The sequence below is a fragment of the Dryobates pubescens genome, chromosome 9 (assembly GCF_014839835.1).
Source record: "Dryobates pubescens isolate bDryPub1 chromosome 9, bDryPub1.pri, whole genome shotgun sequence".
NCBI lineage: Eukaryota > Metazoa > Chordata > Aves > Piciformes > Picidae > Dryobates > Dryobates pubescens.
Window position 1 is genome coordinate 21,625,083 of NC_071620.1, and position 12,770 is coordinate 21,637,852.

General features: G+C 40.6%; 1 protein-coding gene across 1 annotated transcript in view; it reads right to left on the minus strand.

The window, feature by feature from the left end:
• Nucleotides 1-1,860: 1,860 nt before the first annotated feature.
• SPATA48 (spermatogenesis associated 48) overlaps nt 1,861-12,770 on the minus strand; it is a 30,111-nt gene continuing 19,201 nt past the window's right edge. The window contains 2 exon segments of the mRNA XM_054164422.1: nt 1,861-1,976; nt 5,286-5,404. Of these exon segments, the coding sequence (XP_054020397.1) occupies nt 1,861-1,976; nt 5,286-5,404 (235 nt within the window).

Genomic DNA, 12,770 nt, shown 5'->3' on the forward strand with positions numbered 1-12,770 from the left:
TATGTAATTCTATGTATTCTTAGTTAACAAGACAATTCAGTACAGAGAAGAGTCACAGAATCACAGAATGGTCTGGGTTGGAAGGAACCTCCAAAGGTCATCTAGTCCAGCACACTCTGCAATAAGCAGGAGCATCCTCAACTAGATCAGGTAGCCCAGAGCCCTGTCAAGCCTCACTTTGAAGATCTCCAGGGATGGGACCCCAGCCACCTCCCTGGGCAATCTGTTTCAGTGTTCCACTATAGCCATGGTAAAGAATTTGTTCCTAACATCCAATCTAATTCTACTCTTCTCTAGTTTGAAGCCATTGCCTCTCATCTTATTACTCCAGGCCTTTGTAAACAGTCTCTTTCCATCCATCTTGTAGGACCCCTACAGGTACTGGAAGGTTGTTACTAGGTCTTCCTGAAGCCTTCTCTTCTGCAGGCTGAACTATCCCAGCTCCCTCAGCCTGTCTTCGTAGCAGAGGTGCTCCAATCCCCTGATCATTTCCATGGCCCTCCTCTGTACCCACTCCATCAGGTCCATGTCCTTCCTGTATTAGAGGTTCCAAACCTAGATGCGGTACTTAAAAGTAAAATCTCACCAGAGCAAAGTGGCAGAATCACCTCTCTCTATCTGCTGGCCATGCTACTTTTGACTCAGCCCAGGCTGCCGTTGGCCTTCTGGGCTGCAAGTGCATACTGCCTGCTCATGTTCAGCTTCTTGTCCACCAGCAGCCCCAAGTCCTTTTCCACAGGGCTGCTTTTTATCACTCATCCCTCAGTCTGTATTGATAAGATTGTTCCACCCCTGGTGCAGAACCCTGCACTTGCTCTTGTTGAACCTCATGAGGTTCATCTTGGCCCACCTCTCCAGCTTGTCCAGGTCCCTCTGGATGATGTCCTGTCCCTCTGGCATATCGACAACACCCCTCAGCTTGGTGTCATCTGCAAACTTGCTGATGGTGCACTCAATCCCACTGTCTATATTGTTGATAAAAATATTAAACAGTATAGATCCCAGTAGAGACCCCTGAGGGACACTGCTTGTTACTGCTCTCCATCTGGACTTCAAGACATTGAGCATTACCCTTTGGATGGAACAATCCAGCCAATTCCTTATCCACTGAACAGTCCACCCATCCATTTCCAACTTAGTGAGTAAGATGGTGTGGGGGACTGTGTTAAAGGCCTTGCAGAAGTCCAAATAGATCACATCCATAGGTTGTCCCTTGTCCACTGACACAGTCATTTTATCATAGAAAGCTATTAGGTTGGCCAGGCAGGATTTGCCCCTAGTAAAGCCATGTTGGCTGCCTTGAATCACCTCCCTGTCCTCCATGTGCCTTAGCATGGCATCTAGGAGGATCTGTTCCATGATCTTTCCAGGCATGGAAGTGAAGTAGACAGGTTGGTTGCTCCTTTCTACCCTTCTTAAAAATGGATGTAATGTGTCCCTTTTTCCAGTCACCAGGGACTTCACCTGATTGCCAGGACTTTTCAGGAGAGTGGCTTGGTGACCACATCAGCCAATTCCCTCAGGCCTCTGGGATGCATCTCATCAGGTGCCATGGACTTGTATGACTTCAGGTTCCTCAGATGGTCACACACCTTGTCTTCATTTACAGTGGGAGGGACTTGTTGTTTCAAGCCTTTAAGTTACAATTCCTCTTGTTTTTAATGTGTTTTTCACTGTCAATGCTTGTAAGTAATAAATATGAGAGTAATGTAATGATGACTACTACAAACACCCGATTTTATGTTATTTTGTATTCCATGTTTAAACTATCCACACATCTTCATGCATTTCTTTCCTTCTCACTGTCAGATGCTGAGCCTCCTGGTGTCCACTTCATGCAGGTACAACGAATTGACACTTCTAAACTGTAATAGTTTCTTGTTCTGTGTTGTGGAAAGAATTCTGAGGATTAACTGGAGTCACCACTTGAGAAAAATGTCCCTGGTGATTATACTGAGATGAGCTTCAACATTTTGCTATGCATCCATAGTCACAGAAAGACTGAGAAAAACCCTCTTCTATAATGTGTTCTTGTATTGAAAAACATTCCCTCTTCTTTCTCACTGCCTTCTACAGAAATAGTTATGCCTATTGGCCTCAGAGAATATCAACAGTTTACAATATTCCATAGCATTAAAATTGGTCTCCTTAAGATCAGTGGTGGCAAATCTTCCTATGAGTTTTAAATATTATTTTAAATCTTACTTTCTGCATATATAAAACATGATGAAAACCAGATCCCTACAGCAGCTGTGAGAGGTATTTTCTGCCACTTGCCTCTTTTCAGCCTTTCCTAGACACACACAGCTGCTTCACAACTAACCTGAACATTGTCTGTGGATAACTGCCATGGGCATACAGAATGCATTCAAGCACATAAAGACCTTGTGGTGCTTGCAGGTGATGATGAAGGTATGGCTTTCAGCCTAGAAAACACACTTTGCTGGCCCCATGGTGTGCCTGCTTTAGATGTCCAATTTTTGTAGTTCCAAATAGCGGGATGGTCATTAGAAAATATGCTGGAGGCAGTCTAGGAGGGAATAGTTTATACTTAGACTCTTGATACTCTTCTAATTTTTTACAGGAAGAGGCACTATAACTAATCTTACTCCTACAACCTAAGTTAGTGTAGTCCCTCTGCTGCAAAACACCCAATGAAAATCGGGGCTGACAGAACTGGCCACAGAATATTACATTCTCTCTCTCTCCAAATAAAAAAATTGACTCAAACATCTCTTTTGAAATCTCCAAAGCAACTTGCTGAAAATGTGCAACCCTTCTCTCAAAAATCAAATTAAATCTAGCACTATCTTATATTAAGTATGATGAGGCCAATGGGTTTCCATACACCTCCTGGTATAAGTGAATTTGTGTTTTCTGGGCACAATTGACAGCTCATTTAAACACAAAACAAAAAACACACATAAAACACTCCTTCCTATGCAAAAGCTAAATAAAGGACATTGATACCTGATTTTCTAGGTTCACCTCAGGATTATCTGGAAGTAAAAATACATCAATAATTACTATTAATATTCAAAGATAAAGAAAACATATTTCTTCTGTTCTATACGATGTAAAATCCTGTTGAGTTCAGAATGCTGTAAACAGGTATAAAGGATTTTGTCCAACACACTGTGGAAGCCCCATACAACAGAAATAGAATGCAGAAGTAGCTGCATACTGCCTGGTCTATCTGACATTGCTGATACTTTTGACAGGAACATTTATTAGACCATGTTAGCAGTAGACAAGAGACTCCCTCTGATGCCCATAATTGTCTTCAGAAGACTGGATACTGCAGATATGTCAAACATCCACCACATGTAATCACTTGTTATTTTGTGAGAAATCATTACAGACATGAATTAAGAATTATCAAAGAGAGAAATAAAAATGCTCATCATTTGAAAAACAGAAAGATCCAAGATCACATCCTACATCAAAAGAATGTGGTGGTAAATTGGGGTAGTCTGACCCCAAATTACAGGAACAATCTCTCTTCACCTCTCCACTAGAGTCTAGCTTGACCTGTGAGGACTGAAATCAGCAGGACATTTTATAATTTATTTTACAAAGGGAAAGAATCAAATGTTAAGCATCTCTCTTTTCTGAGCATCACTCACAGCATTCCTAGTAGTTTTATATAGCAGTTTCATAGAGGTCTATAAGCCTCCAATTTTAAGTCAGTGAACGCAATTTTACTCCACAAGCAGGCCCAGAGAAAGTAAAATAGGATTGTTACAATTTTGCAGGTAGGGTACTAGTCTCAGGGGAATGTACCACACAGCTCAGAAAAAGGGTGGTAAAACCTTGTCTACTGTGTCTGAGTATGATTATGCTTGAAATCTGTTTCCCACTCAGTCTTCTTCAAAAAGGTTAGAGGATTCTATCCTATTTCTGGAAAGTATCCATTAGCACAGAATGAGAACCTCATTCTTGTTATCCACCAACAAATAAGAAAACTCCTTCACTATGGACTACAACCACAGTAACAGGAGGTAATCAATGTCTTTTCCTTTCTTGTATCACAGTAATGCCTGACACTCTTGAAATCTGGTGTCTGATCTGAAGTCTGTCAATGATCCTTGCTAAGATGCATTTGCCTTTTTATTTGTCTGTGACGCTTACAAGTATGTTGGTCTTGAATCAGGCTGCTCCAAGCTCAGCTTTATTAGCCTATAGAGATGGAGGAGCCTGTTCATTCCCCATCAACAGCAAAATGTGACTCCAGATGACTGCCTATTTTACTAAGTATAACCACAAGCGAAAAAGAGGTGAATGAATGGAGGGCAGCAGAAATGGATGCCAGTGCATTTTGCACAGTGATGAAGCACTTGACAAGGTGAATTCTTTAAAAGCTAGACAGCTTCCTAAAGCTCTTCAAGCCTTTATTGGATACTTCCCACTAGCAGTGATGAAAAAGAAGTGTGATGTGTTGTGAACAAAACACTAAGGCAAATAAACTGCTTAATGGGAAACAGATTTCTCAGGAAAATGTGAAAACTTGGGATAGTGTCATCATGTCCTAGATCATTATGGAAAACAAGAAACCAGCATGTATGTATATCACAAATTCACAAAGGAGACAGGGGAAACAAATAGTAAGAGAAAGGCTGGGTTGTCCCTTTGCCAATGTCAAAAATTCTTTGTGCTAGCAAAAGGAAAAGGCTTTTTCCAGCCGTTCATGAGTTAGCCACAATAGTGATGTGCGGCAATGAAGACTTGACAGTTACAGGGTCCTGGTCTGCACCAGCGTAAGAACATGGCATGATTTTGCCTCTCATGGCCTTTTAAGTAAATCTACCCATTTTTAACAACTATTTTTGTATAGCAAATACCCATTTCATAAGTCTGTCAACACTGATTTGGAAACACACCGATACACAGTTTTCTTTTGGGAATTTTTAACTCTGACATTCATGAGCATTCTTCAAAACACACACAGATCAATCAATCAAATCAAAATAGTTCCTTAAACCATGACTTAGCAACGATAGCTGAAGAAAAAATTCTCAGTGTAGAAATAATTCACATTGAGAAAGCATGATTTACCTCAGTGTTAAGGTACCTGCTCACTACATACCTTACAATGTTCCTCAGAAATTCTAAAGCTTCAAAAGGATTTCAGATTAGTATGACAGTAATCTGCTGGGATCCAAACCAAACCATTCTGTATTTTTTATGCCAATGTAATGTCATGCTTAACATTTAATTGCTCTTGAACTAACTAAATTCAATTAGGATTTTACCTATAACCTTTCTGAACAAGTTGAGAAATATACCTCATACCTTCCCATGCATTCGTGCAATTATTGTTGAGGTTGTTGATGGAAGATTAGAATTTGCTGGGTGAGTTGCTGACCAATGAACCTTGCCAGCGTATCCAGGCATATTTGGAGTGCTAAAGGAAAAAGTTAAAGGGAGAATGGGAGGTGGAGAAAGGGTAAATTAAATGACTATAGTCTTGTAATATGACTTACGGATCAGTTCTGAAATAGCTAGTGTTTATCAAAGATATATAGTGTAAAAACTCTTCATAATACAAGTAGTCATTAGAACATATGAACTGGCATAGCTTCTTTAAGGTCTTTAAATGGGATCAGAGGGTTCCCCCTGAACACAATAAGCAAGGAAATATTCTTTAAAAATATGATACAGATTTACCTCATATTCAGGTTCCAGCTCCAAATATGGAATTTAGGAAGCAGGATTTAGGTCAACAGTTGTGATTTATCAAGGCCTAAACCAAATGATTTCCTATATGATTCTAACATTCTCTAATTAATCACAGCATCACAGAATATATATAGTTAAAAGAGACCTCAAAGATTATCCAGGCCAACCCTTGACCCAGTATTGAAGGGTCAACACTAAACCATGTCTCTAAGCTTCAGGTCCAAACACCTCTTGAGCAGTCCTAGGGATGGTGATTCCACCACTGCTCTGGGCAGACCTTTACAATGTTTGACAAACCTTTCAGTGAAGAAGTATTTCCTGATATCTGGCCTAAACCTCCCATGACACAGCTTGTAACCATTTCTTCTAATCTTGTTGCTTGTCACCAAGGAGAGAGGCAGCCCCCCCTCTTTGCTCCAATCTCCCTTCAGGTAGTTGTAGAGATTGATGAGGTCTCCCAGCTCCCTCAGACACTCCTCATAGGTCATATGCACCAGGCCTTTCACGAGCCTTGTTGCCCTTCTCTGGACACTCTCCAGCACCTCAATATCCTTCCTATAGTGAGTGGCCCAGAAGTGAACTTGAGGTGTGGCCTCCCCACTGCTTAGTACAGGGGGGTGATCACCTCCCTATTCCTGCCAGCCACAGTGTTTCTCATACAAGCCAGGATGCAATTGGCTTTTTGGTCACCTGGACTCATGTTCAGTTGACTATCAACCAGTACCCCCAGGTCTCCCTCCAATACATTAAGAATGTATTTACATGTATGTATGATATTATTAAAAGTTGTTAGACATATCAACCTAAATTTTAGCTTGAGTGCACCAGTGGACATAGCTGACACATGCCACATCTTAGAAAACTAAAGCTTTTTGTTAATTCTGATCATAAGTTTTTATGTGAAAATCAGAAAGTTCCTTAAAGAGATGGAGGAAAGAATCTCCTTATCTGAGGTAACACAACAGACAGTTTTGATAGTAATTGCTGCATGATGGAGCAGAGATGGACAAAATTAAAGGGAAAAAAGATACTAATATGAACTCAGAGGGACAATTCATGAAGATTAAAACCAAAACAATGTAAACTCCCAATGTGACAGTTTTTTGGAACATAAAGTTATTCTTGCATTCAAGAATTGCCAAGTAGTTGTCTGAGCAAGTAACAGATCTGCTCTTTGCTCTGAGCATCGTGGATATGAGAAGGACATCACAAGAAGCCCCAGTTTGCAACATTTTGCAAGTGTATTTGCAGTTATCTCACATAATAACTCTAAAACTGTGGAGATATAGATTATGTACTCTGAGGCATCTGATCATTACAATCTTCTGATGTGTAAACCCTGAAAAACTAGAAGAAAAGGGAAAAGCATCATTAATGGCCAAATATGACCCAAAAATCAATCCTGATGAAGACTTATTCTAGACTGTTAGGATGGGTTGACAGAAGTTGGAATATTCATAACATGTGGGAAGAATGTAGCTCTGGAAGAGAAAAGAGATGAGCAGAGAGAAGCTAAAAGTATGAGGATAGTAAGAAAGCTTACACTGTAGTAAAGCAGCTGCTCTCCTGGGAACCTGCAAAGAAGATGCAAAAATGTGCTGTATATCATGAAGCAGAAGAAACTGAGGTTAAAAGATACCCCTTTGTTTTTTTGCTTTTGGCTCATGAAGTCTAGCTCTTGTGTGTTTTCTCTGATGAGCTTCTAACCCAGGTTACTGCTGCTAAAGAAAACAACTAAATGCCAAGTTACCCCTGAGCAATATGCACAACTCCTCTTGTAACCATGACATCTCTTTTGTTCATACACTTCCTTGTTATCATGCTAGCAGCTCTTAGTCCCAACAGTAAGAAACATATAGTGTTGACAGTTGAACCTGTACAAGTGCTAAAATTTTTCAAGTGGAATGTAGTGATTCTGCATGCCTTGGTTTGCCTGTTTCATACATCCATCTGAGAGTGTCTTTGACAATTTTTATTTCCTGGTAGTGTTCAGGAAAAAACAGTGTGGACTTAATTTATCTGGCCATCCATACAGACATTTAGAGCTATTTGAGATGCCTTAAGGTATCTGAGATAACCAGCTATAGCACAGGACCCACAGGAAATCCATATTGTTTTGATGCGGCGGATGGAATTTACAGTCTAGGGTGTTTCCAGGCCATTGGATGCACAGGTTTGCCATGTAATTCCCATGTCAGCTGTTTCTACGGCAGCACAATCAAGATTGCCCCAAATAAGGTGTAATTCTTAAAACCCCTAGATCTAGCATCCAAGTTCTTGTGCAAAAATTATGTGTGGTGAAATCAGTCCAGTAAATTCCTCCCTTGTACTTAGGAAGAAAGAGTTCATAACATCTTATTCTTTCTTAGAAACACCATTGCATAACTCTTACAGAGTTAAATCACCAGATGAAATCATTAACTAGCTATTCTAGTTACTGCAATTGTAAAATAGGCCTCTCAGGTATCACTTACCACGTCTAAGACTTCAAATTCCCCTCCAAGAAGATGCATTTGACATGTTTGTGGTCCTTCTTTGACTCCTGGATCCTATTTGTCAAGCAGAATAACCAGTTGTAAAAATACTTCACACATGATCCTATGTCAGGAAACTCAGTGCATACAGTCTTTTGTGTTGGGGAAGAATATATCTGAGAGGACTTGTGAACTCAAAACAAGGTGCTCCTTGAACAGCAACACATGGAACTGAGAGAATTTTTGAACCCAGAGCATTCTGGGTTGCATTTCATACACTTCTTCCTCAGCCATCAAAGCAGGGCAGGGAATAGCTATTTACAAATGGATTTGGGGTTATAAAACTGTAAAAATGGTAATTCCCCAGAAATATTTTTCATCGCGTTGAACCAGAAATTTTTGTTTCTACAATTTAAAAGTTTTATCCTGCTTTCAGCTTTTTCAGTCCTCCCCTTTAAGTACAGGGTAATAATTATCAGAAATAAGAAAGCTTTTTCAAAGGCAGCAATAAAATCTCATTTGGAAAATGTTAAAGTAGGATATTTCAGCATCCCTCGCCCTCAAACCCACAAATGACTCAAACAGGCAGACATGGTGGACAAGCTGTCAGTTTCTGAAGAAAAGATACATTGTGGGAAAGCTCATCAGGCAGCCCTAAAATGACTATACAAAGTGCAATGCAGCAGAGGGTCTTGTTCTCAGCTAATTGTGGCCCGTGAGGTTTCTGTGGTAACTTAAAATGTTAAGGGATGCATGTGCAGAGTCAGTTGGAAGCTGCTTACACTGAAGAAACATGACTGAAGTCACTACAGATACACCGATGTGATAGTAGCATTTTGCCCAACATGCTTGAGAAACCAAGACTAAAGGGTAGTTTCAGAGAACAGCTTTGTGCAAGAACTGCGGGACTTGAAACACAGCACTTTGTCTTCCTAGAAACTGGAGGTATCAGGTTCTCATTTCAATCAATTGCTTCAAGAAATGGATTTTGGTCAGATCCTGTCCTGCCCCTGGCACAGACATCCTCCGTGGCCTTGGACAAGTCACTTCAGCATGTTCAGTCTTCAGCTTTCTAAAACTCATACTATAACCTACTTTAACAGTGTTATGGTAATGAATTAGCTGATGCTTCAAAAGTGCTGCAAAGTAAATTACACTTTGTTAGAATGCGTATGTATTGTCTGCCCTCTATCGTGTATTATGAGAGCTATTTTGAGTAGCAGATTTTAAAATGTTAAGGACTGCCAGATTTGTAGTTAATTCTGGACACAGAGGCTTTTAATGTGGAACAAGAACACACAGTCTCTGCCTTAACTGCTGCTGTCAAATTTTAAAAGGTAGGTTCCATTAAGTACCATAGTGAAAGTCAGAAGTTGCTCTGCTATATAATGCTATATATTTGCAAAATACATGCAAAATAGGAAAGTGTAAGTCAGATATCACACCTGATTGATATGAACTGTTGCTGTATGTGCAGGAATACACTGAGTGCACTACAGTATTGATGCACTAAGTACTGCTAACTCATTGAGGGTGTAAAGGAGGTGTAACACTGTCAAGAAGGAGAGTTATTTATGTCTGTCAGACCGAGCACTTGCCAGAGCCCTGCCCGTGAATGCTGCAGAGGAAATCCCCATCACCAGTGTGGGAGGTTTTTTTCCATTGACCCTTAAAACACCTGCAGAACTAAAATACCACATAAAGCATAGCCTTGTTTGAGCAGCTGACTGGGGAAGAGGTCAACAAATGACAAAGGTGGTGACTAGTGGTGGAGAATAATTATGCAATGTTACATAGCTATTAAGATATTTAAGAAAAAACAGAACAACATATTGTTATGTGGGGAGTCCTCATGATACAGTAAAAGTAGTTTCCCTATGGTTTTCAAATGTATTGAGGTTTAAAATGCACTTCTGTATAAGAAAGAGATTTTTTTCAAAGTGGTCCAGTTCTGGGCCCCTCAGTTTAGGAAGGATGTTGACTTGCTGGAGCGTGTCCAGAGAAGGGCAATGAAGTTGGTGAGGGGTTTGGAACACAAGCCCTATGAGGAGAGGCTGAGGGAGCTGGGGTTGCTTAGCCTGGAGAAGAGGAGACTCAGGAGTGACCTTATTACTCTCTACAACTACCTGAAGGGAGGTTGTAGACAGGCGGAGGTTGGTCTCTTCTCCCAGGCAGCCAGCACCAGAACAAGAGGACACAGTCTCAGGCTGCACCAGGGGAGGTTTAGGCTGGATGTTAGGAAGAAGTTTTATACAAAGAGAGAGATTTGCCATTGGAATGAGCTGCCCAGGGAGGTGGTGGAGTCACCATCATTGGAGATGTTCAGGAGGAGACTTGATGGGGTGCTTGGTGCCATGGTTTACTTGATTAGGTGGTGTTGGATTGGTTGATAGGTTGGACGTGATGATCTTGAAGGTCTCTTCCAACCTGTTCTATTCTATTCTATTCTATTCTATTCTATTCTGTTCTGTTCTGTTCTGTTCTGTTCTGTTCGATTCTTCTATTTTAACAAGAAAGAACGAATTAGGCCGTTAATCATTTTAATTTATTAGTAACATGAAGCCTCTCAAAAATACCTGGAGAATTTAGTTTTTCTGGAAGTCACTGTAGCTGCACTGCAAAATTTCTTCCTGTGTGTAACTTGCCCAAGGGAGAAGAGAATACAGCATTTCTTCAGAATTTGAACCATCCTCCTCTTAATATACATTTGGGTTGGAGCAGCAGTTACACACTGCTCCATATTTCTAAAAGTGTTCAGCACCTAAAAGTTTCATTGTGGTGTTTGTGGCCAGACTTTCACAGGAGCTTAGCAATCAACATGCACCCAGAATGGGAGCTCTTTCAGAATTCTGGTTTTCATGTGTGGTTGCTGAGCTATTTTTGAAAGCCTGGCTGGCTGCACAAAACATATTCTTTAGTTTTCAGTTGCTTCCCTACCTAGTATGTGGTTATCTGTGTGACATACAAACCCAAATTCAACATTTATCTTACACACACACACACACACAAATAAATAAATTAATGAATCAGTAAGAAACAAAGAAAAAAGAACTAAGGAAAAGAGACATAATCAATTCAGAGTTCAAAATCTCAGCTCTGCAAAATAAATGAACAGATACTCAACTGTATCCCTGTTCAGAAGATCCTGCTAAGCAGATACCTTTAACTCAGTGATTCCAAAGGAGCTTACACTTCATAGGTTTGAATAGAATAGAATAGAATAGAATAGAATAGAATAGAATAGAATAGAATAGAATAGAATAGAATAGAATAGAATAGACCAGGTTGCAAGAGACCTTTGAGATCATCGTGTCCAACCCATCACCCACCACCATCTAATCAACTAAACCATGGCACCAAGAACCCCATCAAGTCTCCTTCTAAACACCTCCAATGATGGTGACTCCACCACCTCCCCAGGCAGCCCATTCCAATGGCTGAAGAATTTTTTCCTAACATCCAGTCTAAACCTCCCCTGGTGCAGCTCGGCATTGTGTCCTCTTGTTCTGGTCCTGGTTGCATGAGAGAAGAGACCAGCCCCCACCTGTCTACAACCTCCCTTCAGGTAGTTGCAGAGAGCAATAAGGTCTCCCCTGAGCCTCCTCAGCCTCTCCTCATAGGGCTTGTGCTCCAAACCCCTCACCAGCTTTGTTGCCCCTTCTCTAGACACGTTCCAGCAACTCAACTTCTTTCCTAAACTGAGGAGCCCAGAACTGGACACAGGACTCACGGTGTGGCCTAACCAGTGTGGTGTACAGGGGCAGAATGACCTCCCTGCTCCTGCTGGTCACACTGTTCCTGATACAGGCCAGGAGAAAGAAAATACAAAAAGAGAGCTTGAAGTAGCAGACAAGTGAAAAAAGCAGGAAAAGTGAAGAAGGACTGCATTGGAAAGAGATTTTCAAAATGTTCTTACATAAGGATTTCCTAATTTTTGTACTGTCTCTTAAAAAAAACACCCCAAACCCCAAAAAAACCCTCAAAGGATTTCTGTGTTGCCCTTGCAAAAATTGGTGGAAGATTCCAGCATTTAGGCATACACTGCAACATAACCAAGGATGGAAGAGAGGAACAAGTTAATTCTAAAGCAAAATTTAGGAGCGCTGAGAATATTAAGAATGCTGCTACATTTCAGAGCTTGGACAGACCTCAAGAGATATGCTTTAGTGAAAGCCCAGGAGAGAATGAGAGGAAATGAATTACCACCTGGGATCTTTGGTCAAGTGCAAAGATTAAGAGTTTGATCTGAGAAAAACACTCCCACAGCTCTCTCAGGAAAATGCCCACTGGTGATCCTAGACTGCCACCAGGTCTTAAACATAATTTTGATTAATAAGTTCAGAATAATGAATTTAGTGCTTCTAAATAACCTATGACACAGCTTTTTTTAGGTGTGGTGAAGGCTTTCACAGCTATTCCATGTCTGAAACACACGGAAATACTGGATAAAAAATGACTTACATTCCTAAGTCTTCATTTGTGCCTCAGCCCAACCTTTAAGAAGACATTATTTTGTGCAAATTATTATTTTTTAAAGCAAAATTTCAGCAAAACACTACTAGGATGAAAGCTCAGAGTTTGGTCAAAAAATAGGCCCAGGCTAGTGCTCAGGACACA